The sequence below is a fragment of the Neofelis nebulosa genome, chromosome 16, assembly GCF_028018385.1.
Source record: "Neofelis nebulosa isolate mNeoNeb1 chromosome 16, mNeoNeb1.pri, whole genome shotgun sequence".
Lineage (NCBI taxonomy): Eukaryota > Metazoa > Chordata > Mammalia > Carnivora > Felidae > Neofelis > Neofelis nebulosa.
In genome coordinates this window covers 65,825,594-65,853,539 of record NC_080797.1, presented here as the reverse complement: position 1 = coordinate 65,853,539, position 27,946 = coordinate 65,825,594, and the positions used below count along the sequence as shown (strand labels likewise).

General features: G+C 44.1%; 2 protein-coding genes across 3 annotated transcripts in view; one reads left to right on the top strand and one right to left on the bottom strand.

Moving 5' to 3' along the window:
• Window positions 1-26,737, top strand: part of ITGAE (integrin subunit alpha E) — a 72,432-nt gene extending 45,695 nt beyond the window's left edge. For both annotated transcript variants that reach the window (XM_058705228.1, XM_058705229.1), the window contains 15 exons: window positions 200-330; window positions 1,597-1,763; window positions 3,407-3,535; window positions 7,113-7,186; window positions 10,577-10,709; window positions 12,101-12,199; window positions 12,740-12,819; window positions 13,522-13,599; window positions 14,371-14,434; window positions 14,518-14,625; window positions 17,998-18,054; window positions 18,366-18,461; window positions 20,217-20,312; window positions 24,924-25,028; window positions 26,406-26,737. In XM_058705228.1, the coding sequence (XP_058561211.1) occupies window positions 200-330; window positions 1,597-1,763; window positions 3,407-3,535; window positions 7,113-7,186; window positions 10,577-10,709; window positions 12,101-12,199; window positions 12,740-12,819; window positions 13,522-13,599; window positions 14,371-14,434; window positions 14,518-14,625; window positions 17,998-18,054; window positions 18,366-18,461; window positions 20,217-20,312; window positions 24,924-25,028; window positions 26,406-26,501 (1,513 nt within the window). In that variant the 3' untranslated portion in view covers window positions 26,502-26,737. The remainder of the gene's footprint in view (window positions 1-199; window positions 331-1,596; window positions 1,764-3,406; window positions 3,536-7,112; window positions 7,187-10,576; window positions 10,710-12,100; window positions 12,200-12,739; window positions 12,820-13,521; window positions 13,600-14,370; window positions 14,435-14,517; window positions 14,626-17,997; window positions 18,055-18,365; window positions 18,462-20,216; window positions 20,313-24,923; window positions 25,029-26,405) is intronic.
• On the bottom strand, window positions 15,237-17,843 carry HASPIN (histone H3 associated protein kinase). Its single transcript, XM_058705230.1, has one exon. The coding sequence runs from the start codon at window positions 17,797-17,799 to the stop codon at window positions 15,451-15,453; it is 2,349 nt and encodes a 782-aa protein (XP_058561213.1). The 5' UTR covers window positions 17,800-17,843; the 3' UTR covers window positions 15,237-15,450.
• Window positions 26,738-27,946: the final 1,209 nt, after the last annotated feature.

The following is a 27,946-nucleotide window of genomic DNA, read 5'->3' as shown; positions in this document are numbered from 1 at the left end:
CTGTCTCTTCTTATTTGCTTGTTGTCTATTTTCTCACTAGAGAAGGGACTTGTCTCTTTTCCAACTACTACATCCTGAGGATGCAGAACAGCACTTGGTATACTGGAGACGTTCAATAAATATTCATTGAATAATTGAATGAGCCAAGCACTGAAGTCTTGTGGTCACTCCTCATGGTTCTCTTTGCTCTCTTGTTTAGCTCAAGACCTGTGGTTTACCTGAATGTGTCCATGACCTTCACCCCCATGGCACTGCCCATTGGCTTCAACAGCAGTGTGAATGCTTTTTTGTGTTTTGAAATCAGCTCTGTGACTACAGCTGCTGAGAAAGGTAATAGACAGCCTGGCTGACCACCCTCCCCCCTCCTCTCCACCCAGTGTTGTGGTCATTCCTTGTTGGCTTCTGTAGGGGACAGAGAAAGAAGACTGGGAGGGTGGTGGTGTGCCGGGAGTGTTATGAAGTCCTCGTACTTGAAATCCCTCTATTAGAGCTTAGTTCCCTTGAGGTTAGGTTCTGCCCAATGGGAACTGTCCCAGAAAAGAGCAGTCTGCTGTTAAATCCATACTATGAAGGGATTTATCTGACCCTTGTTGGGCAGAAGGATTTTGGATCCCTTCCTCAAGGCTGAAGGATTGAGTTTCTGAAAGAAGATTCAGAAAAAAGGCAGCCACGCCTCCATCCCCCTCTCCTGTGCCCGTGTGTGTGTGTGTGTGTGCATGTGTTTGTAGGGGCTCCTGAGAAGTGCCTTTCCTCTTACTCTCTGATCACATCTTCCCTCCTTCCCTCCTCACTGTGTCTCCCTAGGCAGGTGGGATTAGATAACCTGCTGGAAGCCTGGCCTCTTTTTCCATCCCCATACTTGGCATTGGTTGGGTGCCTTTCCAGAAGACAGAGGATGGGCATGGTTTTCATAGCCCTGGTACTTATTGCTAACCCAAGAGCTCCCCTCCAGAATAATCCCTCAGCAACAATCCTCAAGGTTTAATCTCTCCAGAACAATACCTAAGATGTCTCTTTGCCTCTTGCAGGTCAGAAAGCATTCTCCCAGATGGGAGTGGCTTTCCTGTAGAAGGAGGCCTTCATCAAATCTGGGGGTAGAAAATGACAGACCTATCAGTTCCAGCTGTATAGGATGAAAGATTCAGGTCACATTGCTTGAATAGCAGCTTCTGAGTGGCTGTGTGACACTGGGCAAGTGTCTTTCATTCTCTGGGCCCTGGTTTCTATTCTGTACAGTAAGAGAGTTGGCCCAGGTAGTCTGTAAGGTGCTTCCAGCTCCGCTATCCTCAGGTTTTACTCTATGGTTTCTCTCTCCAGTCTCTGAATTGTTCTTCCTCATAGTTTTCTCTTTCAATCATAGCCCTGGGAATGTGCTGCTTTGGGTTTGGGGCTGGGGCACTGAGGGACTAGAACCAGGTGCCAGAAGACCATGAGAAAAGTACTTTTGAAATGAAGAAACTTGGGATTCCAACACAAGGGACTAGATGGGGACACCACTCAGGAAGGGCTCATAAGGAACTGCAGGCAGGCTAGGGGCCCTCTGTCTAGGGCTTACCCATCCCAGTCTTATCAGGAAGGTCTGGTCTTCATTCCCAGGCCTCAAAGACACAGTTCTGAACTTCACATTGGACGTGGACGTGATGAAGCAGAGGAAAAGACTGCAGTGTTCAGACAAGAATATTTGTCAGAGCCACCTTAGGGAATGGGATGGCAGTGTGTCCCGTCTTTGTGAGCCCCTCCTGCTCATTCCCACAGAGGGAAAGGTAAGTGGAGGAGTTTAGAAGAGAGTCATGATGGGTCTGGGTTTTCTTGAGAAAAAAGATTTGAGATGCTTGCCATGAAGGATATATACCCAAAACAAACTAGACAATTATAATAATCCTAGCAGATCAAGAACCATATAATGGCATGGGAGATGGAGTTAATTATACTAGAACTCCAAAGTAAAGAAATCTACTGAAATTGAACACTATGTCTCTGAGCTTCCTAGAAACTGGACACAAAGGGAAATGCTCTAATGGCTGACAGTCTTCTTGGCAACAAATCGGGAATAACGGTGGATCCCCCCACCCCAGCCTCATGTCATCTCACCTAGCAGTGGGGCTGAGTGCCCTTATATGAGTAAACATCAGAAACATTGAATGAGAGAAAATAAAATAAAGACAAAAGGTATCATTTACAAAGGTTTACTCCTGACAGAGGTGCCTGGAGACATAAAAGACATGCGTTTGTCAGGACTCAGCCTTAGAAGGACCTATAGGGATCATTTATTCCAATAAACTTATAAGTTATGCTTCTCACTACGTATCTGTTCCCATATCTGTTCAGGGTGTTAATTGGATTAAGAAAGTGTTTGTAGCAAGTCTATGCCTTCCTTAAATAAAAACTACATTTTCTACCCAGGGATCATGCTCACCTACTCTCAGGTGTTCAAAGCTCCTACCATCACTGAAAGGCTCACTTAAGGCCAATGGCACCCTAAGTAATCTCCTCATCTTCAGGTTTTACCTTTCTTTTTTTTTTTTTTTTTTTTTTTTAATGTTTATTTATTTTTTGAGACAGAGAGAGACAGAGCATGAACAGGGGAGGGTCAGAGAGAGAGGGAGACACAGAATCTGAAGCAGGCTCCAGGCTCTGAGCTGTCAGCCCAGAGCCCGACGCGGGGCTCGAACTCACGGACTGTGAGATCATGACCTGAGCCGAAGTCGGACACTTAACCGACTGGGCCACCCAGGCGCCCCAGGTTTTACCTTTCTAATAAGTCCTCCAGGTTGCTTTGAGAAAGACCTTTATGAACATAGATGTGACCACAATTCTTCCCTTCTGTGGCTTCCATTTGCCCTCCAAAAAATATTCAAGTTGGGGGCGCCTGGGTGGCGCAGTCGGTTAAGCGTCCGACTTCAGCCAGGTCACGATCTCGCGGTCCGTGAGTTCGAGCCCCGCGTCAGGCTCTGGGCTGATGGCTCGGAGCCTGGAGCCTGTTTCCGATTCTGTGTCTCCCTCTCTCTCTGCCCCTCCCCCGTTCATGCTCTGTCTCTCTCTGTCCCAAAAATAAATTAAAAAAAAAAAAAAACGTTGAAAAAAAAAATTAAAAAAAAAAAAAATATTCAAGTTGGTTTGTAACTCTTGATGGCCAAAATCCCTTTGTGTTTGGGATGGGAACCATCATGAGTTTTCAGGCCTGAGGTTGTAGCAGATCAAGTGAGATTTTTCCAAAGCTCTAGGCAGCTTGGTTGAAGGAAGTTTCCCTTCAGCTTGGCTTATGTGGAAGAGGCTTATGACTTCTGACTCAACACTTTCATTGTTTATTTCTTATTATGACTACATCAGACTTAAAAGTATTCTCCTTGTCATTTTTCCCCCACATGCCACTCCAATCCTGTATTACTTGGTGACTCCGTGGTAGCTCTGTGAGGAGGACTGCTTCTCCAGCATCAGCGTCAAGGTCAGCTACCAACTCCAGACCTCAGAGAGCCAGAGGGACCATCCCCACCCTGTTTTGGACCTCTACACTGAGCCCTTCACCATCTTCCAGGTGACGCAGCGAGGCGAGACTCCTGGGAGCCATCCCCCAAAAAGTACCCGTTCCTCTAACTTTAAAGAATGTTAAAGTTAGGAGTACCCTCAGACAGTATTTGGGCCCCTTGCTGTTTAAACGGGGGAAACTGAGTTCCTGAGATGGTGTTCATTTGCCCAGGGCCTTACTGGTGGGTAACACAAGTCTCCAAACCACATGCAAGGTCAGTTCCTTTATGTTCACAGAAAACGTGCTTGCTACATATTTAATGATGCATAGGAATTTGTTGTCCGACTAGGCAAGGGTCTCTGGTGATAGTGTGGTGGGGGTCCTGTGTGGAGTCTGGACTGGGCCAACCTGCTCCTTCCTGTAGATAGGATGCTCTTTAGTGCATCTGCCTACCCAGGCCCTGACCTCGGCCTTCAGGCTGAATGTCTGACCTACCCAGAAACTTGGTGAGTGTCTGTCACAAGAAGCTTCTCTCATAACTCAGAGAAGTCAGAGGGAAAAAGAAACAGTCAAATTTCTTTTTTTTATATATTTATTTATTTATTTATTTATTTATTTATTTATTTATTTATTTTGAGAGAGAGAGAGAAAGTGCAAGCGGTGGAGGGGCAGAGAGAAAGGGAGAGAGAGAATCCCAAGCAGGGTCTGGGCTAGCAGTGCAGTCCCCACCCTGGGGCTCCATCTCACAAACCGTGAGATCATGACCTGAGCTGAAACCAAGAGTTGGATGCTTAACTGACTGAGCCACCCAGGCACCCCTCAAATTTCTTGATCCTTTGATATATAGGGTGATTTGGTTCTCCATACCCTGGCCCCCATTGGTATTCTGTCAGTCTTCATTTAGAGGGTCTTATGGCATATAGAAAAATCAGCAAGATCAAAGTGACAACATACATATTTAAAATAATAATTACAGTCAGTTGGAATGAAAAGGAAAAGGCGCCAAAAGCAGTTCATACTGACATAGAAAATCTTCAGGTAGCGTACATATATTTCCAGGTAATCATAGGACACTCATGACTGTCTAATATTTTTACAACAATGCTCTATATAAATTAAATAAATATTTGGCTTAAGTTTTGGCCAGTATCCAATGAATCAGTCACAAACAGTGAATAGAAATAAGAGAATAATATAACTAGGGTGACTCTTTCCATTGCTCTTCTGCCCAGGAAGGAGAATCAGCCTCCCTATGAGCAAAGATTGTCATCTTAATTCTTTCAGGCAAGAAATTTTATCTTAAATTTATAATAGTATATTTATTTTGTAAATAATTTTTAAAATTTTGGTATTGACAGAATAGATGATTCAGAAAAGATTAGGAGAACTAATGTAACAAAATTTCATGAATAAGTAGATTATAATTAATTATATACATTCTGTTTTTCAAAACCTTTTTATTTTGAAATATTTGGCTTGCTAAAAAATGAAAGAATAGTCCAAAAAATTCCCATGCATTCTTTATCTAGATTCCCCCAAAGTTACCATTTTGATATTTTATCGTATTTGCTTTATCATTCTCTTATTTTATATATATATATATATATATATATATACACACACACACACACACACACACATACATATATACACACATACATATACATATATATGTGAATATATACATGTCACACATCCATATATGTGTGCATATATACAATGTGTACATATCACATATACATATATGTGTATATATACATATCACACATTCCATATATGTATGTGTATGTGTATGTATATATATCACACGTTTATATTTTGTAACCATTTGAGAGTAAGTTACAAAGTTACAGATAGGATGCCTCTTAAACCCCAATACTTCAGTATATATTTCCTAAAAAACAAGGACATTCTCTTATAAAACCACAGTATGAGGATCAAAATCAGGAAACTAACAATGATAAAATGCTCTTATGTAATGTATAAACTTATTCAGATATCACCAGTTGTCCTATTAGTGTCCTATATGGCAAAAGAAAACAATTTTTTTTTTTCTGGCCCAAGATCATTCATTACATTTTTTCATTACTCATCTTTTTTTAGTCTCCTCCTCTGCAATAGTTTCTCGGTCTGTCTCACCATTTTTCAATGGTACAGGCCAATTATTTTGTAGAATATGTTTCCTCATGATTACATTCAGGTTATGCATTTTTGACAGGAGTATCACAGAAGTGAAGTTGTGTCCTAAGTGCACAGCATAGGAGGTACAACATGTTGATCTGTCCCTTTCTGGTACTATTTCCCTTTGTAATTAATAAGTATCTTTAAACTTTTTTTTTTTTTTAACGTTTATTTACTTTTGAGAAAGAGAGAGACAGAGAGTGAGTGGGGGAGGGGCAGAGAGAGAGGGAGACACAGAATCTGAAGCAGGCTCTAGGCTCTGAGCTGTCAGCGCAGAGCCCAATGCGGGGCTCGAACCCACGAACTGTGAGATCATGACCTGAGCTGAAGTCGGACGCTTAACTGACTGAGCCATCCAGGCGCCCCTAACAAAGAGATTTTTTAAAAAAAATTTATTCCACTAATGAAATGGGTGAGGAGAAATTATTTGGTGTTAGCTTAGGCACATAGATGTTTCCAAAGAATGAGTTCTAGCTGGGAGCTTAGATGCTTTAATCCTGCTCTCTCTCACTGGGGCTGGGTGAAAAAGCAGGCTACTTGGCTATATTAAAAGCAAAACTAAAAAACACCTGCCTCAGACTGTTAAGCTAGCCAGATAGAACTCCAAGATCTGACTTCTTCAAACCGCATCTCCCTCCTCTGGGAAGTAAGTTCCCTTTCTAGCTTCGGGCTCCCATTCCAGCTCCAGGCCATGGTAACATTCCTTGCAGAAAGCTACTGAGGTGGTCACTGGCTGCTGGGGAGATAAACACAGAGATTCTCCAGTTAAGGAGCTGGCTGTTTCCTTCATAATAAAAAAAATAGATCCAGCTCCTTTAGAAAATTTGATTTTTAAACTTAACTAGGGCTGTTCACCTTGCCTGGGCCTTTTGGACCCAGGCAAATTAGGTAACTTTCCAAATGATTTTGTTTTAGTATAGGCAAAATTACAAGGGGAATATTTATCCTACAGAGAAGACTAGTCATGGGGACAAGAACCTCACAGGACTGGACCTCACAATATTTGGGTTAGGTGTCCCCCCATTCCTGCTCCTGCTGTTCCTGCCTCTACTTAAAAGGACTAAGGAAGCTTTTTTTCTCTTAGGTTTTCCTCCCTAAAATGTTCAGATTAGTGAGTTGTGAGCAAGCCTGCTGCTTAATTCCCATGATATAAATGTGACAGGCACCCCCACCATTCCATGAAGGTCCCCCCATTTTTCACCTTGGCCAGAGGCCTAAATCCCGGTGTACCTTTGTTGTAAGACCAAGCACACTCCGTACCCCTGACAGGTCAAGGAATGTCACAGTCACAGCTCTCTTGGCCAAGTGGGTACAACCCCAGTCTGTTGGCCTTCACGTCCTTCTACCTGCACTTCTCAGAGTCTAAGGAAGGAGAGGTATGTCCTACGGAGAAGATCGAGAGGCAAAGCTTCCAGGGATGGTGGTGTCCCTGGTCTGACCCCTGCCTCTCTCTGTTTGGTTATAGCTGCCCTATGAGAAGAACTGCACGAATAAGCTGTTTTGTGTTGCTGACTTACAGATGGCCATCACCACCTCTCAGTGAGTTGTCAACTGCAACTAACTTTCTCCTGAAGGTGTACCCGGCAAACCCCTCATCAAAATTTGACTTTTCCTCATGGCCCACAAAGGGCTTTGAATCTATTACCTCACTGGGTCCTCAGCCACACCATGAGGGAGGCAAGAGATTTGTATTTCTGTCTTATAGATTATGGAACAGACTCAGTAGCTGAGGGACTGTGTGGGATCACAGAGCTCATTTGGTGGACTTGAACCCAGGTCTCTGACACCCTGGACACTGCTATTTTCATACCCTAGTGTTTCTTGCTCCTAGGACTACCCCAGGTAGAGGTAGCCTCTTCCTTGGCTCACCTCTTAACCCAATTACTTAACTAATTCATTAAATATTTATGGAGCATCTCCTCTGTGCCAGGCACTCTACATGCTGGAGATACATCAGCAAACAACATAGACAAAACAGCCTTGCCCTCCTGGTGTTTTAGGAGGAGAAGATAGTAGGTACATTTTATGTTGATGAGATGTACTATGAAGAAAAGGCAGGGAAGGTGGGAGAAAGTGCCGGGTGGGGGTGGATTGAAGTTTTGGAGTGGTCAGGAAAGGGCTCACTGTGGTGACATTTTGGTACATACAGGAGGAGATTGGGGAATGAACTCTGTGGGTGTCTGCAGGGAGAGCAGCTGCAAATTCCCTGAGACGGGAGCATACCTGGAGGTGGGAGGAATGGCCAGGACACCAGTGTGGTTGCAGTAGAATGAGGGAGAGGTAATGTGGGGGCAGGGAGAAAGGTTATATGGGACTTCTGAGGCCCTGCATAAGGGCTTTTATTGTGAACTGGGAAGCCAGACGAATGACAGGATCTTGCCTTTTAACAGGCTCATTCTTGCTGCTGTGTGGTAGACTGCAGGAACAAAGGTGTAAGCAGGGAGATAGTAAGGATCTATTATAATAACTCAGGTGAGAAGCGATGGTGACTTGGGCCAAAGTGGTAGCAGGAAAGTGCCTATATATTGAAGTTAGAGCCCACAGGACTTGATGACAGATTGGATCAGGGGAGTAAGAGAAAAAGAAGGGTCTACGGCAGCTTCCATGGTTTCATCCTGAACATCTAGATTTGTGCTGTCCAATACAGTAGCCACTAGTCACATTTAACTATTTAAATTAATTAAAATTAAGTAAAATTAAAATTTTAGTTCCTCAGTTGAACTAGGCACATTTCAAGGGCTCAACACCCACATATGGCCAGTGATATTGAATAGCACAGATATAGACTATTTCCATTACTGCGAAAGTTCCCTTGGATCACACTGAACTCCACAATAATGGCGATGCCAAGAACTGAACTGGGGAAGCCTTTAGAAGACTGATTTTGGAAGGCAGGATGGAGAGAAAGAGATAAGGAGTTTGACTTTGGACACGTGACGGTCTTAAAATGCCCTTCCTGGCTAGTAGTGCTGCACACATAACATGGCACTGATGGCCCATTGGCCGGAGTTGGCATCTGGGTGGAAGAACGCTGTTGCCTGAGTCCTGGTAAGCCTTTTCATAGACATTTGTAGGAATTGTGGATGGCTTAGCGCGGCCCATCCCAATTGCTAAGGATCCAGTTCAAGACTTCTGAGTGTTTTGGAATCCAGCCTAATAAACAGATGCAGCTGTTTCCAACAGGAATTAATTACAGCCAAGAACTTCCCTCCCAGCCAACTCCTTGGGATATATATAGCACATACAGCTGGCCCTACATCACCCCCTAGTGTAAATAGTAAGCAGTCTTTTCTTTTTTCAAAAAGTATGATTGAGTCTAATCCTTAGTTAGCATCCAAATGTTTCAGGGGTTTCAACCTTTTTATGGACATGGATCTCCTAAAGAATGGAAGGAAAAAGCTAGAAGATGACATGGGCATAAAACATAAGTGTTTGCATTTGGGGCCCTCTGAAACTGCCCCTGGCCCTCAGGTTAAGAGCCCCTGTGAAATAGAACAGTGGCTCTCAGATCTCTCTCGTGGGCTCTAGAACAGTATAGCCAACTGATGTTTCAACATCTCTACCTTGTTATGCCATAGGCACCTCTCTTTATATCCCTGCCTGAACTCATCTGTCAGCTGCCACCCTCTGGTCTTCCTCCAGTGTTCTCTCCCTCACGAATAGGACCACTTGGTCATCCAGTGTGAAAATTCAGGGCTCATCCTTGACTCCTCTCTCTGCTGCTCTGGTTACAAGCGTGGCCTTACCATATCTGGTTTCTATCTCTTCTCTCTATCCCCGCTACTACTGTATTACATCAGGCACTTGCCATCTTTTTTTTTTTTTTTTTTTTAATTTTGTAAAATGCTTATCTTTGAAGGAGAGAGGCAGAGTGGGAGTGGGAGAGGGGCAGAGAGTGAGGGAGACACAGAATCCGAAGCAAGTTCCAGGCTCTGAACTGTCAGCACAGAGCCCGACGTGGGGCTCCAACCCATGAACCAGGAGATCATGACCTGAACCGAAGTTGGATGCTTAACCATCTGGGGCACCCAGGTGACCCAGGCATTTGCCATCTCTTCAATGGATTTCCACAGCAGGCTCTAGTTGTCTCCACACCCTCTCTCCTGCTAATCAATCTATCCTCTTCTCAGTTCTGATAAAACAAAAAGAATACTACCACAACAACAAAACACATATCACAATACTTCCCAGAGCTTCATATTCTGTTTTTGAACAGATTTCCTAGGTGGCTAGGAAAGTTTCCTTATATTGCTAATGTGTTCTCCTGCAGATCTTGGTTATGGATAGTGGTTCTATACTCTGGGGCCCCACAGCACCTCAGTGGACTGAAGGAAGCTCTCACAAATCCCAAGTCTTCTCAAGTCTGAACAGACTGTTTTAAACCATACATTTAACCAACTGAGCCACCTAGACGCCCCAGTATTGAGCAGAGTATCTGGCACAGAGAAAGTACTCCATAGTATATATGAAATGGATGAATTTGTGTAATGAAGTACCTTGCCTAGGGTTGCAGTGAATTGGCAGTAGAAAGAGTATTTAATTATAATTTTCCCAACCCCCTTTTGAGACTGTTAGACCTCAGGCAAATTAGACTCTCTTGGCTTCTGTTTCCTTTTCTATGAAATGGACAGTAACCATACTATTTTATACAGTTATTACGAGGATTAATTGAGGATGTGAAGGATTGAGCACAGTCCCTGCCATATAGTAAGCACCAAATAATGGGAAGCATTATCACCGTCTCACATAGCAACTGAGGGGGTATAGCAGTCCAGGTGTTTGCTTATGTTGAGGGGGAAGAAAATCTAGGCTAAATGTATCCTTTAGGCAATTTAAGAAGTTAGTTAAGATTGTGCTACTGTATTGCATTGAGGTTTTTACAGATCAAATAAATTGGTAACATGTATCTATTTGCCTACTGCTGTGCAGGCAGGAATTGGTGGTGGGTCTCACAAAGGAGCTGACTCTGAACATTAACCTAACTAACTCTGGGGAGGATTCCTACATGACGAGCATGGCTTTGAATTACCCCAGAAACTTACAGTTTAAGAGGATACAGAAGGTAACTACGATGGCAGTTTTGGAAACATACACTCATGGCTGTCCCTTCCTGTACACCTGCTTTTTTATGGCAACCTCTGAACTGGTCTCCCTGCCTCCAGTCTCATCCAGGTCCATCCAATAAACTAGATGGATCCCCTCCAGTCCAACTGCATGCTGTGCTATGGGTTCAGTCGTGCTATTCTCTGCCTAAAGAGCCACCAGTGATGCCGTTCTGCAGTCACTCCTTGCCTGCAGCCTTTCTTAACCAGGGTTCTGAGAGGAAAATATTCTCTAAGTTAGCTGGGACCGGGAAAGTAAAAGTCTGCCCTGCCATTCATCAACCTGGGATCACAGACTCAAAGCCAGCTGCAAGATACTAGGAAACAATAATTCTCCCAAGGACATCCTGCAGCTGTGAAGTAACACTGAAAAGTGTTCTCTAAAATCATAGGCAATCAGAGACTTTGCTGCTTGAAGTTATATCTGTAATTATGAAACCATCTCACTCTTGATTGGATATGTCACTTTGAAGAGAAGCTTTCGTCTGAGGTACAACGCTTCAGACAAAGCATTCTGGACACAACTTTACAAATCCACCCTAATAGTTTCCAAGGAAGGGGTCCCTGGGTCTGGCCCTGCTTCACTTAGTAGAGCCTGTCAAACCTCTGCTTTACGTATATTTCACCTGAACTGTACCCTTCCCTGGAATCCTTTAACTGTCTTTGCTTTTGTTTGGTGAGACAGACATACCCTGGTGCAGTTTTCCTCATTGTAAGCAATCATTAAACCTGCCTTTGTCAAACTACAGGTTTGTCCCGGGGGTCTTAGGCTATTTGAGCTAGGATAGCATCGATTACCTGAAAATAATGAAATTATCTCATAAGCTTCTTGAGTGGAAGTGGTGTTGCACTATCCTTGGGAGAATTAAGAAAATTGTCCATGAAATCACCTTCTGTATTCAGTGGTCTAGATGAAGATCCATGGTTGAGAAAGGCTCCGTGGCAGTGCTTGGCTCATGCTAGCCTTCCAGCCCATCTCAGGATATTAAGTTTGCATTGGTCCAAGGCCCAGTTCAAATGCCTCGCTAACCAATGAAGACTTCACAGATTCCTTCCTCCTTGTTGGATTTCACCTCTTTGATACTGTTTTTCAGTGGCAGATCAGGGACTCCCTTCACAGCTTTACAGAACTACTCCCTGGTCCTTGTATTTAAATTCCTCAACTACCTACTACTGATCTCTTTTGCCCAGCTTGTGAGGAAGACAGAGACCAAATCTGATTTGTGTCCTGAGCTCCTGGCAGATAAAGCCTGAGCTCTGGCATGTAGAAAATCAGTGAATATGTGAATTGGTATGAGGCAACTGCTTCCTTTTTTGCTCTTTAAGAACAGGGTCTTTTCTGTGTTAACAGCCTCCTTCTCCAGATATTTGGTGTGATGACCCTAAGCCAACTGCTTCTGTGCTGGTCATGAACTGCAAGATTGGTCACCCTATACTCAGGAGGTCGTCTGTGAGTCTGTTTTGGTCAGCTGACTCTTCTAACTTGGACTTGGTGTCTCTCACGTTCCCGGTCTCATCTGAATCCCTTAGTTGTGGTCTCCACACTGTACTGTAATCAATCCCTTCAGCAGAGCTTAGAGCTGCCAAGTTTGCTCTCAAAGTAGGGAGTGGTAGGGTGGGAGATATAGCTGCAAACTGCTGGTTCACCCCCATTACAGCAGAGTGAAGTTGGGAGTAGTATGGGGGGAGCGGCAGACCCAGCGTTATTATTGTGAAGGGAGTCCCTGATCTGCCACTGATGATCTTTGTGCCGTGGGCAAGCTCTGAAGTGGTTTCTTCACCTGTACAGAAGGAATAATGCTGTCTGCCCAGCTTATTCCATATTGACATTGTGAGGCTTACATGGAATAATAGATGTGGAAGCATCCTGTGCTACAAAAATGTGAGGAATATGAATTGCTTCCCAGGTCTGTTTAGTTAGTAGGAAGCAATCAGAATTGAGGGTGGTATAGAGAGGAACCATGTGACTTTTTTTTTTTTTTTTTAATAGGCAATCTTTTCAGTAATTTGGCAGCTAGAAGAGAATGCCTTTCCAAACAGGACAGCCAGTATCACTGTGACAGCCACCAAGTAAGTACTGTCTGTGTCAGAGCAGGTCCAGGCTGTGGCCCTGGAAGAAGTCTCCATCCCGTGCATGTGTGTTAAGAGTTATGGCTCCCTCACTGCTCAGGAAGAGCCTCAGTGAACCCACAAAAAGAACCTATGCTGCTGCAGTGACCTGGCTTTCCCTTCTTGCTATCAGAAATATTGAAAACCTTCTTTTAGTGACACACAAAGCAAAACTATGGTACAGTCTGGTAAATGAGCCTTGGACGCAAGTTCTAATTCTGGTTCATTTAACTTTGGAGAAGTTCTGTCATCTGCAAAACTCCTATGTTTGGGGGTGTAGGGTATAGTGTTAGGGAAGGGTTCGCAAATGGGGATGATTCTGCCCCTCAGGGGCAGTGCCTGAAAACATTTCTGGTTGCCACAACCTGGAGCAGGGGGTGGAGGGTGCTACTGCTGTCTAGTGGGGAGAGGCCAGGGATGCTGCTAAACATCATACAGGAGGATAGCTTCTCACAAAAAACTGTCTGGCCCAAAATGTCAATATTGTCAAGGTTGAGAAACTCTTTTAAAATCAGTGTTTCTCCAAGTATGGTCTTCTGCACTCTAATTACTTATCTTCAAGAGTCTTTTCTTACCTGACCCTCACTGACCCGGAGAAGCCAAGGTATGTAAGTAGCTGTGTACAAAGCAGGTGTGCTGTCAACTGACACTCTTATTTCCTAGTTTCAATGGAAAACAGTCTTTGGTCACAAAGACCCAGAGCCTTCAGTTCAAGCATGCCTTCATTGCAGTTCTTCCCAAGTAAGTACTTCCGAGGGGCCAACACCTGCAGGAATTCTCTCTTGTGGGAACTGGTGGTCGGGGTGGATGTGGGCCTTGTCTTTCACTGATAGGAGGCTGCTTAAAGCCCAGGCTCCCACTGATCTCTGGGGCACTAACAGTTGGGTCCTAGAAACACCATGGTAGTAACCAAAGGGGGAGCAGTGCCTGCTGGTCTTGCTACAAAAAGTTATTGATGTAATGCTAGGGAGGGAAGAGAGGAGCTGTGGCATTGAGAAATAAGGAAAGAGAAAAGTAAGGCCACTCTGAGGAATGATAATCAGACACACACAGAACCAGCCCTAATATACAGAATTCAAATATCCTACCTGATCCCAGCTGCCCTACCGACACTCTACGTTTTGATATTCAGCTTTGATTCATCTTAAGGATCTGGTACCCTCTTTCTTAGTGTATACAGTTGGTAGCATTCAGGCTCCTTTGAAAGAAGGGGGCCTTGGGGCGCCTGGGTGGCGCAGTCGGTTAAGCGGCCGACATCAGCCAGGTCACGATCTCGCGGTCCGTGAGTTCGAGCCCCGCGTCGGGATCTGGGCTGATGGCTCGGAGCCTGGAGCCTGTTTCCGATTCTGTGTCTCCCTCTCTCTCTGCCCCTCCCCCGTTCATGCTCTGTCTCTCTCTGTCCCAAAAATAAATAAAAAACGTTGAAAAAAAAAATTTAAAAAAAAAAAAAAAAAAAAAAAAAAAAAGAAAGAAGGGGGCCTTGAGGCCTAACAAATATCGTCTCAATTGCAGACCGTCAGTGATATACATGAACACAAGCCAGGGGCTTTCCGTCTACAAAGAATTCTTCTTCAGTGTAAGTGCTTAGTGCCTATAATTGCAAAATTACAGGTGGCAAAACACCAGTTTGATTTCCCACGCTCTGATTTTATTTTGCAGATATATGGGGAAAATCTCTTTGGAGCCGAATTCCAGCTGCAAATTTGTGTTCCAATCAAATTACAAGATCTCCAGATTATAAGAGTGAAAAGCCTGACAAAAATTCAGGTACTTAGAGGCATTTCTTTATCATGATCACACGTCTTTTCAAAGTGACTATGGATTCTCAAAGGTATGAAACCAGAGTTCTAGAAAAGGAGTAAAAACATGTTTAGTTAGCCTGGGAACACATTGCCAAAGTCATGTTCACAAGAAATATCAACCATTCAGCTCTTAAAGCAACACTTCTGTTTTCCTCCCCTTGATGAAAAATAAGCAAAAATTCAAACCTTTTTAATACCCATGGAGATACTTACTTTCCCTCTGAAACTGATAAATTCTGCTTCTCTTTGTGACTGGCAAATGAGCTTGATAAACATGAGATATTTCTTGCACTTCTCCCTATAAATTTACCATCTTCCTTTCCTCCCTCCAGTCTATTTCTGCTTTGCTACAGCCTCTTTACTCTCAGTTGACTCTTCATCTGTAGTATGGTTCCCTTATGGTACCTACAGCCACAGGCTCTCATCAGTATGAAAGTTGAGGTCTTTGGCTTTCCTTAGTTACTTATTTATTTATTTATCTCAAGGTACATGAAATGTCAAGGCTCAGAAATGAATATATGGAAAGGCATTTATAGAATGGACTCTGCTGACAGAAAGAGGACTTCTAAATTGTAATCACTTGTTCCCATGTATAGTTTATTTTTAAAGAACATTTGTTAACTTCAGAAACATTTTAGTTTCTACTAGGAAACAAAATTCTTGTTTCAAAAGTTGATTAGAAACATTTAGAATGGGAAATCCACCCTGCTCTGGGGATGAAGGCTGAAAACAGCATCAAGGGCTTTAAGACCAGTACCCTCTCAGTTTGGGCCTGTAAGGCATGTCTGGCTTACTTAAATAGACTGTGTTGGCAGAGCAGGTCAGTGGCAGACCTGAAATTCAGCATTGTCCTATAGAAATGCTGGATCTTTCTCTTCATTTGCTTCATGGCGGGGGTGTTACATTTAATCTTGAAGGTCATCTGTTTCAGAATCTTATCTGTGAGGTAATGGAGCCAGAGCACATTATTATAAGGGTGATATTCACCCCAGCAGTTGTTGTTCTCCTTCCTCATTAGCCTGTAGATCTCAAACTGGTAGTCACCTTCACCTGTAAATAGGTCCTCATCCATGGAAATGTCACAGAACACCACGATCCCATCCCGTTCCAACCGTGACAGGGTGTAGTCAATGATATTGACTTGTAGTCCACGGGTGGGGATAGTGCTCGTGTTCCCGTTGAGGGTATACTGGAGCTCTTTGAGGCTGGTTTTCTTTAAGAGCACATTCCCCCAGTGTAAGTCTCGGTGCTCAAAGTGCAGTGATGCCTCGGCCACTGCGAGAGATGCTGTGATCTGGTGTAGAATGCTCTTTGCAGTAGCCATGGAGGACAACTTCGTTTTCATTTGCTCTAAGTCAATCCCTCCAAACTCAAATTCCAGCACAATGAAGAGCTGGTCTTCCTCAAAAAAGTCAGGCCGGTCATTTGCAGACCCTTTAGTTGAGTTATAATGGTCCCAGGCTCTGAGGAGCAAGGGAGGGTAAGATCCTTGAACACAGTGCACCGAATTCAAACCAATAAAGCCTTCTGTACGGTTGTGTATCTCATCAGACAAAAGGCTCAACTCTTTGGAGATGATGATCTCCGGCAGAATTTCCTCAAAAGTTTTCTGATGGGCTCCGTTGACCAAATCTGGTCCTTCAATAGCAATGATTTTTAGGGCAACAGGTGTGTGATTAACAATTGTTTGAAACACTTCACCAAACACCCCTTCTCCAATCTTCTGACAGCGTTCCAATTTTTCTGTGGAAAGGCAATTGCTAAAGGGGATAGGGCCCTCCTGATTGCATTCCCCATAAACCTTTTCAGCATCTGATACCTTTTTGTCTGTGACACGTAGTGTCTTAAACGGGGTTAGCAAATACATGGAAGAGCAGTTCCAAGGAGACACAGCACTATTTGTTCTGTTCGTAACAGGAGGGTTTGGATATTCAGAGATGAGGGACTCAGAGAGAGAACTGGCAACGGTGTAGCTACTGCATACTTCCGACACAGCAGTCACCATCTTCTTCTTGTGGAAACTGAAGGAAGCCCTGGCTTTGGTCCAAGAGGCATTCTGTAAATGAGTCAGGTCCTGGGTGAGGGATGAGTCTTTTCCCCTCTTTTGGTCCCTCTTAAACTGGTGGTGATGGAGAAGGGAGGTTTCTACTGTTTCCTGCAGTTTCCATTTTCGACTAGGCCCAGTTCTCTCAGGCCTGTTGATTTCCCCAGGTACAATACAGCCCTTGCAACCATCCGCCTCCTCGGAGTCTATCTGGGCAGCCCCTTGAGACCCAATCTGTTGACAACAGTCCTGGTCTGTGGCCCTCTTCTTACCCATGCTTGAAAAACCTGGCCTCTCCAGCCTCTTCCCCCTCTGTTCCGTTTCACAGCAAGACTCCCTCATATTCCTCCCAACTGCCCCACTCTCAGAATCCTCAGGGTTTCCAGAGTCCGTGACGCTAAAGAGAGCTGACCTGAGGTTGGCATGGGCTTGGTGGGCCAACCTAGTGAACCTGCCTCCTCCTGTTGCTGCCTCCTGGAGGCGGTGGAGGGATGCTGGGTCCAGGGAGGCTGCTGGGAGGTGTAAGCCACTCGGAACTTCAAAGGCTGCATCCAAAGAGGCGGCGGGGCCGGTCCCGAGGACACTGTCTCCTGGCGCTGGGAGGCCGGGGCCAGGAGAGGCCAGACTGCTGAACAGGGAGGCACTGGTGCCCAGCTCGCCGCCGTCCCCGGGCCGGCTGCATGCACTGAGGTCCGGGCTCAGTAGGCACGGGTTGCCGTTAGAGAAGGGCGGCGGTTCGAGCGGCCCGCAGGGGGTGCTGCAGTTCTGCGGAGGCCGAGCTCGCAGCCTCAGGCGTCTTGGGGTCACGATCAGACTCGGCCGGTCCTCGGAGACTCGACCGCCAAGGCCCCTCCGCCGTCGACCCACCGGAAAGCCGAGGAAGTCTGGGTCGTCGGGATCGTCGGAAGCGATAGAGCGCGAGGGGCCGCCGCTGCTGGCGTCGCTGCTACTGCTGCTGCTGAATAAACGCTTCCGGTCTTTCGGCGGGAACCACTGCGCCGCTGCCCTGCCGGGTCGCCGCCGCGGCCCCCCGCCGCCCGCAGCCCCATACGTTCGGAAGAGCCGATTCCCAGGTCGCGGGAGCGACGCCGCCATCGTCGGCACCCGCCCAGAGGTTCAAATGGAAACACCGCGAGACCTCCTGAAGGCAGAAGCGCTCGCCAGCTAGGCTGCTGGGTCCTAGCGTCCGGCCATGCGCATGCGCATCACGATGGGTCTCGCCGGGGCTGGGAGAGGGCGGATAACTGATACTTTGGCGTCCTCATATCCGCCGTGGAATGGCTCTCGTTTCAGGACCACACTCTGTGCAGCCAGACTCAGGTGGAAAGGTGCGGGAGCGATCCTGTTCAGGTGAGCGCGGCCTTCCCGAGAGGCCGAGGAAGGGAAGAAGTGCTTGAAGCGGGTGACGTGAGAGGTCCGATGCTCCTTTCCCCGACGTTTACTCCCGAAAACGTATGCAGGGCGGCCTCAAGTCGCTCCTTAGCCTCTTCTCTGGGTAACGTTAGCCATATCTGTGGCTTTGCTTGAGCCAAGGTGAGGGCTGAAACTGTATACATCTCTATTCTGGTATCTTAAGGTGCCCTGCGTGCTAAGTGTTAAAGCTTTCATCTTTTGCACTCAAAAAGGGATTGTGCTAATTATAACCAGAGTTTCCTTTTCAGCATGGGAAGAAATGGCATTCAGTGAGCTGTGTCATCACTTCAAATAAGGAAAATGTAACGGTGGCTGCAGAGCTCTACTTGAGTCAATTTCAGCAGGTACTTGAGATGGTGAAATGCTCCAGATTTGACTCACTTGTTCCTCACGTGCATCTCCTATCTTTCGGAGAAAAATTAATGGCATCTCAAATGTAACATGTCCAAAACAGGTGTCTCGATCTACTTTTTGCCTCAATCTGTTCTTTACTCAATTACTTGGGGTAACTTAGTAGGGTAACTTACTCTAGTTATTTATTTTAGGAAATACTTGTGACTCTCTCCTCCTTTCCTACATCCCCATATCTATTACAGCAGCAAGCTCTATCATTCCACCTCCAAAATGTATTCTAAATCCATTCACTTCTTTCCATCTCCACTGCTACTATTGTAGTTCTGGCCACCATCTTTTGCCCCAGCTATTACAGTAACCTGCCTTTTCCTCTTGTCTGCGCTCTTGCCATGGCCTCTACAAATCTTTCTTCACATAACAGCTATTTTAAAAGTAAACATTGTGCCACGCCTCTCCAAAAAAAAAAAAAAAAGTGACATTTGAATACACCTAGACTAGGGCCGCCTGGATGGCTCAGTCAGTTGAAGGTCTGACTCTTGATTTCAGCTCAGGTCATGATCCCAGGGCCGTGGGATTGAGCCCCATGTTGGGCTCTGCGCAGAGCATAGAGCCTGCTTAAGATTCTTTCCTTCCCTCTGCCCCTCTCCCCAACTTGTGCGTGTGCTGTCTCCAAAATATTTTTTAACAAATTAATTAAAAAAATGAATACTTCTAGACTAAAACACATACTTTTTCAGTGGCCTGCAAGGTACTGCGTGATCTAGTCTTTGCTACTTCAACTTTATCTCCTAGTACTCTCCTCTTTCCCACTTTTTAAAAAAAAGTTTATTCATTTATTTTGAGAGAGAGAGAGAGGGAGGGAGGGAGGGAGGAGGGGCAAAGAGCGAGGGAGAGAATCCAAAGCTGGCTCCACACTGTCAGTCAGCATAGAGCCTGATGCGGGGCCTGAATTCACAAATTGCGAGAACATGACCCAAGCTGAAATGGTTGGATGCCCAACCAACTGAGCCACCCAGCCCCCTTTTTTTAATACTTATTTTTGAGACAGAGAGCGAGCATGGGAAGGGTAAAGAGAGAGGGGGACAGACGATCTGAAGTGGGCTCTGTGCTTACAGGAGAGAGCCCAAAGCAGGGCTCAAACTCAACAAAACTGTGAAATCATGACTTGAGCTGAAGTCAGATGCTTAACTGAGCCACCCAGGCCACTCCCCTTGCCACTCCCCACTTCTTATACTCCAGATATTGTCCTTTCTCCAATATTGTTCTGGCCACATGATCTTTGTACTTGCTGTCCCTTCTGCATGACAGTGCTTTTTCCCTGTATCTTTATGTGCATGAGGTAAGCTCAGGCATTACCTTAGGGAGGCCTTCCCTGATCACTCACTCTAAAGTGGGAAATAGGAGGATCGAGTGTAACACCTCACAGTGATCCAGATGAGAATGATGAGATCTGAACTGAAGGAGTAGCAATGAGGGTTGGAGAAAACAGACAGATGAGAGAAAGAACAAAAAGAATTGTCAGGAACTGATTCGGGGCTGGTGAATGGTGTTGTGACATGAGGTAAAGTGCAAAGGAAAAGCAGTTGGGGAACGATTGCAGGATACTTGCTTGGGTAACTGTGGTTGCCAAGACCACTAACTAGACAAAGGAATACAGGAGAAGGAACACATATAAAGGAAAAGATGCTGTTCAAAAATAGTAAGTCCATGTCTAAAATATGTTTTATCTACCCTCTATCTTATAGTTACAGAGAGATGTAAATGAACTGCAGATCCTTGGTGAAATAACTTTCAACAAATCTCTGTATGAGGGGCTGAATGCAGAGAACCACAGAACTAAGGTAATCCCTGGCTGTTTTCTGTTGTTCTGGACAGTGTCCTGGGGAAACTGTGCCTAGCCTTAGAGCCCCTGTACCAGCACTCTTCCTGTTTTCAGTGTTAACACCTCTGATCTTGACTCTGCCACGAGCTGCCTCTGTGACCTTGAATTAGCCAGCATCAACCTCCATTTTTCCATCTGTGAAATGAAGCAATTGAGTAAGAGGCTTAAGCTGAAATAACTAGGCTGAAATCAACAGCTATGTATACTTTGATTTGAGAGTGTATTGTATTTTTAAAATTTGCCAAGTGAGAAATTATTTTTTTGTATACATTAATTGCCTTCCTCGTGTGTAGTATTGTTTAGTTATGGTATTAACCAGTTACAATACTCAGGAATGCATAATTCTTTTATAAATCTTAAACTAAATACTGGAACACTTGGGGTTTCTTTTGCAAAACTGTGACCACAAATCATACTAATGTCTGTGATCTATGGGCTCAATGCTGTGTGTGCTACTCTGAGCTGTCATTCTTGTTGACACTTAACCTAGATGTGCTCCTGGCTTGAGAGAGAATCCATCTGTGGGCCCTTTAGTCAGGCATGATCATTACTGGAGGGGATGTCAAGAAAATGAGCTGGATTGCTAAATGTTAGGTTCTCTGATTTCCTTCCTGGGGGACGAGAAACGAACAGTTCTCTAGACATGTCAGAAATAACACTTTTCTTTTTAACTATTTCTTTTTTTTTTTTTAATTTTTTTTTTCAACGTTTTTTATTTTTATTTTTGGGACAGAGAGAGACAGAGCATGAACGGGGGAGGGGCAGAGAGAGAGGGAGACACAGAATCGGAAACAGGCTCCAAGCTCCGAGCCATCAGCCCAGAGCCTGACGCGGGGCTCGAACTCACGGACCGGACCGCGAGATCGTGACCTGGCTGAAGTCGGACGCTTAACCGACTGCGCCACCCAGGCGCCCCTCTTTTTAACTATTTCTAATACAGAAAATTATATGGGGGAAAGAGAAGTGCCCCATTGTCCCACTGCCTAGATTAAAAAAAAATAGAAGAGCAAGAAAATCCAAGCCTTACAGAAAAATATCAAATGAAAAATAATGGTTCCTTCATTCCCCCCCCTTTCCCATGCCCCCAGCTCCTTCTTCCCAAAGGGTGTTATGGTTAACAGTTTCTTATATGCACATTTGTAAATTATTTATTTCTTCCTCTTCCTGATGGCTTTTATTTCTATACATAGATTCCTTATAATTATTTTCCTTTCTTTAAATTCAATACCCTAAGCAAAGTGTTAAGTTGTTCCTGACAATAAGCAACAAGGGTAGAATGAACCTGTGAGTATAAATACCTATGTATCCAAGTGCGTTTCATTTGCAAGTAAGGGAAAACTCCCACTAAGGTACCATAAGGGCATCTGTTGTTTGTCTGGTCAACGGCCTGGCTCCTTTGAATCTTGTGCCCTTCCATCTGTGTTGGTGATACCTTCCCTTGTGGCCAGCACAAAGCTACCACCTCTCCAAGTGCTGTGTTTTCATGTGTCAGGATACAAAATAAGAAGCAAGAGATCAGTAGCAAAACTTCCCTTTGTAGGAAGGGAAATTTTCCTAAAAACTCCCAGCAGCTGTCTCCTTACATCTTGTCAGTGAGAACTGGATCTCATGTCAGTCACTGGCAAAGGGGAATAGCTCTGTCATGATTAGCTTAGACCAGCCATGATTTCTGATAGAAAATTCAAAAATTCAGTGTTCAGCTGCAAGCAGTAGGTACCCTGTGTCCCGCTTCTCCTTCACCTTTACCAGGGTAGCTTTGGGGTACCTTTGGAACCTGTGGGTTTAGAAGAGGAAAAGGGGAAGAGGCTTTGAGAAAGAGGAGCATTTCTTTTACTCAGATCTGGCCTGTTATACCACTATGACCTTGGGATTTCCTGTCATTATTTTCCTAAACCCATACTCTCAAGTCCTTCCCCCTGCTACCCCCCCCCCCCCCTTCACTCTTACATAGAAGAAAAACCAGCTCTCTTCCTGTTGTTCCTCCCAGTCTGTTGCTTTGCTCCCTCTCTATTGTCAAGGCCCAGAACTTACACCTATTAAGCTCAGCTCCATCTGAATTAAATAGTTGCCTGGAGGGTCAACCCTAGGAAGTAACCAGCATTTATAACTTAATTGAGGAGGCCTTAAAGGAGTATATTTGTCCATCTTTCCAACTCATACAGCAGTTATCCCTGACATTGTTGCTTATACACTTGCATGAAAGGACTCAGTGTTTTGGGCAGGCAGAGAAGTCTTGATGGCCCTCTGGCCCCACTTAAGTCCTGGGAACATGCTCTGGGCATGGTCTGTATGCTGGCCACAGCTTGGGAGGGCCATAAATGGGTCTCGGGAAGCAACATCCGCTGAGCTTTCCAGCTGAGTCCTGTTAGTGAGAAGAGAGCTTAGACTCTTGAGATTGAGACAGCCTTTAGACGACAATGCTGGGGATGCTTCTAATACAAGAACTCTGTAAGTACACTTGACCCTTGAACAAAGGATTAGAAGTGCCAGCTCCCCACATAGTCGAAAATCCATGTATAACTTCTGACTCCCCAAAGACTTAACTACTAATAGTATACCGTTGACTGGATGTCTTATTATATTATTATATTATATACTGTATTCTTATAATGATGTAAGCTAGGGAAAAGAAAATGTTAAAGTCATAAAAGATACATTTATAGTACTATATCACAAATAAATCTGCATATAAGTGGACCTACACTGTTCAAGCCTGTGTTGTTGAAGGGTCAACTGTAGTATACATGGATGCCATTTTGCATTCATTATCATATCTTAACATATGCTTTAGTTTGGTGAAGAGCAGACCAGTGTCTTTGTCATATTTCATGTGGGACAAACGTGTTATCAGACTTTAGGGGTTTGTGCAAGGTCAAAAAGAGCTGTCAGAATGATGTCAGAACAGAGTTGGAAAGGACTTAGAGATCATTTAAAATAGGTCATCATTTTGAAGATGATGAGCTGGGGGCCCAAGGACACAGAGTGGCAGAGCTGGATGTAAAACTGATTTTCTTTCAGTGTTCCCTCAAACCTAGAGACCAGTCCCTTGGGACCTCTGTTAAACTGTCAGATAATCCTTAGCAGATCTGACTGACCAAAATAGTGTAAAGTGTTTTGTTCTTTACATAATTTTGTTGTGCTGTTGGTTTTTTGTTTTTGTTTTGTTTTTTTCGGGGGGGGGGTTGTTATTTTTTTTCCTCCAGGTTTTGTTCTCTTTGCTTTTTGAGGATTTTTTTTGTTTGTTTTTGGTACATCTGGCTCAGAGATTCTTTCCTTGGCTGTGTCCAGTCTTTTTTTTTTTAACGAGCCCATCAAAGGCTTTCTTCATTTCTGTTACAGTGGTTTCTTTTTATCTCTAGCGTTTCTTTTTGGTTCTTTCCTGGGATTTCCATCTCTCTACTTTCATTGCCTATCTGTTCTTTGTCTTTGTTCTTGCATGCTGTCTACTTTATCTGTTAGAGCCCTTAGCATGTTAATCATAGTTGTTGTAAATTCCAAGTCTGATGATAATTCAAACACCTTTCCGTGTCTGCTTCTGAGGCTTGCTTTGTCTCTTCAAGATGTTTTTTGCATCTGGATATGTTTTATGATTTTTTCTTTCTTTCTTTTTTCTTGGTAATTTTTTTTTTTTTCCTGATAACCAGATACGATGGACCAGGTAAAGGAACTGTTGTAAATAGGTCTTCAGTGATGTGGTGGTGAGGTGTGGGGGAGGGGAAGGAGGAAGTGCTTATGTGCTGTACCATCCTGTGATTAGATTTCAGTCTTTTAGTGAGCCCATGCTCCTGTGCTGTGAACCTACACCTCTGGGCTGTGCACCTCAGAAGTATTTCTCATTTTTTTTTTCAGTCCCCTTAGGTGGGACAGGATACCTAGAGTTGGGTATTTCTCTTACCCTGGGTCAGTTAGGCTCTTAGCAGGTTACGTTCCAATTAACTAGTTTCCCCGATGGCAGGCCAGAGTGCTCTGGCCTATTTCAAAATGGTTCCTTTTCTTCTCCCCTTGCCAGAAGCATCAAGGGATTTTTGTCGAGCATTTACCGTAGGGATCTGGTCAAGCTCCTAGAGGAAAACCTTATAGTGTTGTGGAGGCTCCCATATGACTGGGTTCCCTGGAGGTTTTAACTCTGAGAGTTGTCAGTACTGAACTTCTCATGATTAATTCATGAATTACAGATTGGGTTTTCCTACCCCAGCGCTGGGAAGCCTCTACTGCCTGTATTTGTCTATCTGTCTCGCTAATCTTGGGGGCAGCAGTTTGCCAAGTATCCTCCCCTCTCTTAGGGCGCCAAGAAGAGTTGTTGCTTTTTCAGTCTGTTCAGCTTTTTACTTGTTAGTACAGAGTGGCACGTACCACGCTCTCTACATGTAGAACCAGAAACTGAAAGCCTCGTTAGGTAATTTTAGATGCTGCATCAGGAAACTTTAGCTTTTTCCCTTACTGTCATCAGTCTTGGTCAATATACAGAATGTTGCCAAGTTCTCATATTTTGCTCCTTAAAATAACATGTGGAATTTTTTTCTCATCTGCTTTAGGAGACTTATTGGATGATCTCTGTATCTTGTTCTAGATCACTATCATCTTCCTGAAAGAGAAGGAGTATTTGCACCTCATCTTTATAAGCAGTGCTGGTGGCCTTCTGGTTTTGATTGTGATTATAATCACCCTTTTCAAGGTCAGTTCTACTCATGTGAAGTATTAAGATACAGAGAGATTTTCCTAAAATGGATCTGATGGTCATTCCCCTATTTTAAATCCTTTACTTTCCTTCCCCTGTTTTAACGTTCAGACATTTTTTTTTACTGCTTTCAAGATCCTCACTTTCCAGCCTTTACCCTTCTCAACTCTTAAGTCTTGCTTTTTCCTCCAAACACGTGTAACTAAATAGGTTTGTGTCTGTGTGCTTGCTGTCTATACTGCCGTCCCCCCACCCCGATGCCCTTTCCCACCTTGCTCACACTCTTTCCTTAAGACCCAGCCCAGAGATTCCTCAGTCCTCTGAGCTATGTGCTTTTCCTGTGAGCTACTTTCTGGAAACCCTTCCAAGTGTCAGTCATCACACCGTATTATAATTATTTCTGTTCCTAGTAGATTGTGAGTTTCCCTTTTATTTTTTTCCTCAATTTTTTTTTTTTTTATAATTAAGTAATCTCTACACCTAACATGGGGCTTGAACTTAACAACCCTGAGATCAAGAGTCTCATGCTTTACCAACTGAACCAGCCAGCTGCCCCTAGATTGTGCATTTCTTGCTGTAGGAGGCCATACTGTCTGTAGTAGGTTGAGTATTTTTATATAACTAAGATCCATTATAGCCAAAATTATAATATTTTGCAGAATTAGTTAAGTTAAAAAAAGGTTAAGGAGCAGCGCACCTGAGTGGCTCAATGGGTTAAGTGTCTGACTTTTTTTTTTTAATGTTTATTTATTTGAGAGAGAGAGAGAGAGAGAGACAGACTGTGACCTGGGGTGGGGGCAGGGGGAGAGACAGAGGGAGACACAGAATCCAAAGTAGGCTTTAGGCTCTGAGCTGTCAGTGCAGAGCCTGATGCGGGGCTCAAACTCGTGAACCACAAGATCATGACTTGAGCCGAAGTTGGACACTTAACTGACTGAACCACCCAGGCGCCCCATTAAGTGCCTGACTCTTGATTTTGGCTCAGGTCATGATCCTAGGTCATGGGGTCAAGGCTTACATTGGGCTCCTCACTGAGCTTGGAGCCTGCTTGAGATTCTGTGTCTCTCTCTCTTTTTCTCTTTCTCTTTCTCTTTCTCTTTCTCTGTTTCTTCTCTACTCAAACATGCTCTCTCACTCAAATTTTAAAAAAAAGGTTAAGGAGGTTTGGGGTTTCAGAGGAAGGTGGAAAATCACTTCTGACTGGAGAATGAAAAGACTTGTGGAAAGGTAGCATTTTAAGACTGATCTTGAAGGATTGGATTATCAGGGAGAAATTCAGAGGAGGTGTGAGAAGTTCTAGAGAACTAGATGACGGTTTTCTAAAACAGATGGGTATCTTAGGCCTATAATGGGACTTCCCCTCCTTTGTTTTAGTTTGGCTTTTTTAAAAGAAAATACCAGCATCTGAACTTGGACAGCACACGGAAGGCCTCGCTGAAATCAGAGAATCTGCTCACAGAAGAAAATTAGGACCAGCTTCCTCATCCATTGGGAGAGAACATCAGCCAGTCCTTCAAGTTCTAGAGACTTGGTGTCGTTACTTTTTTTTTTTTTTTTTTAAAGATGATCTAGAGCAGAATCTAACAAATTGTTAATGGAACATTGTTTTTTAACCATATACTGTCCCCAGAGTGTCTGTGTATTGTGCAGAAAATAAACTTGGGAAACATTTGAAATTAAATAAAATTAAATTTTTCTTTAAAGAAGTGCCTTTAATACAGAAATATACTTTGTGATATTTTTTTTCTCCAAGAGGAGGTATAGCAATTTCCAACCTTATTTGCCTAAGAATGCTTTTCTCTTGGCATTTCCATTGATGTCTCCCAACATAGTGTTCTACAAAGTACATCTTGGGGGACAGTGGCCAAAAGATCCTGGCATTTTCAAGATCCTAAGATGTGGCCTATTACTTCAAATCAAAACACAAAAAAAGCACGCCTGGAACAAATGTAAAAAGTAGAAAAACAGAGGTCACCAAAACAGGAACTAGGAGGTGAGGAGAAAAGCAAGACTGTTCTGTAGTTTCATTTCTGTTGTATGTATGAATACATCTATTTCATGCACTGTGCTAATCCTTACCCAGCTTCCTGCTCAGTGGATTGCTCAGGGAGACTTCTGTTCCTTGGTAAATACTGTCACCAGGAGAGAGCATTCTTCCACAGGAGGAGATGGAACCTGGCCTGGGAGTTGGGGGCACAGAGATGAGGGCCTAGTTACAGGCCGGCTTCGCTCTTAGTGTCTTATTTTATTTTTATATCCCTTGCTGTCAAAACTTGGCCCCATCTCCCCACTTTTAACCCTGCAATGGAACAGTCTTTGTTTTCATGGATCATAAAAGTCATTGCAATAAATTAAATGGTGTATCAGTATATAATGTAGAAAGATATCCTTGTCTTCTTGATCTAATTCAGATGCTTTCGTTATTTTTTTAATTTTTATTTTTTTCTGAAATGTGTGTGTGTATAAAGTGCAAATTAGGGACTGAGTTTTGCTTTTGGTTTTGTTTTTCTCCCAGAGGCATAACTAACTTTCACAGCACCATTAACTGAAATAACCACCTCCTTTTTGCTTATTCACGCTCTCCCGTTTCGCAGGGGCTAAAAGGCTTCAAACATCTCCCAGACTCCTTTGAGGTGGGTTTCTAATTTCGATTTTGCCAGTGAGAGGCACTTGAATGAGATGGAAGGTGGAAAGATAGGAGGTCTTTCTTTTGGTTGCGGCAGCAGTGGTGGAGGCAGGTGAGTACAGACCCCTGAGCGGCAGTGCGACAGCGCCTCCCCTCCCTGCAACTCCCGACCTCTGGGTGATACCAACTCTCCCGTTTTTATCTCCCAGCCCTCCCAACAGATTTGAAACATAACTCTCATTAGTAAATCCCTTTCTGCTTGAAATATCTAGAGTGGTTTCTGTTTTCC

What these genes read in the sequence shown, in the direction of transcription:
- HASPIN (XM_058705230.1), bottom strand. Translation starts at nt 17,799, where the DNA reads ATGGCGGCGTCGCTCCCGCGACCTGGGAATCGGCTCTTCCGAACGTAT.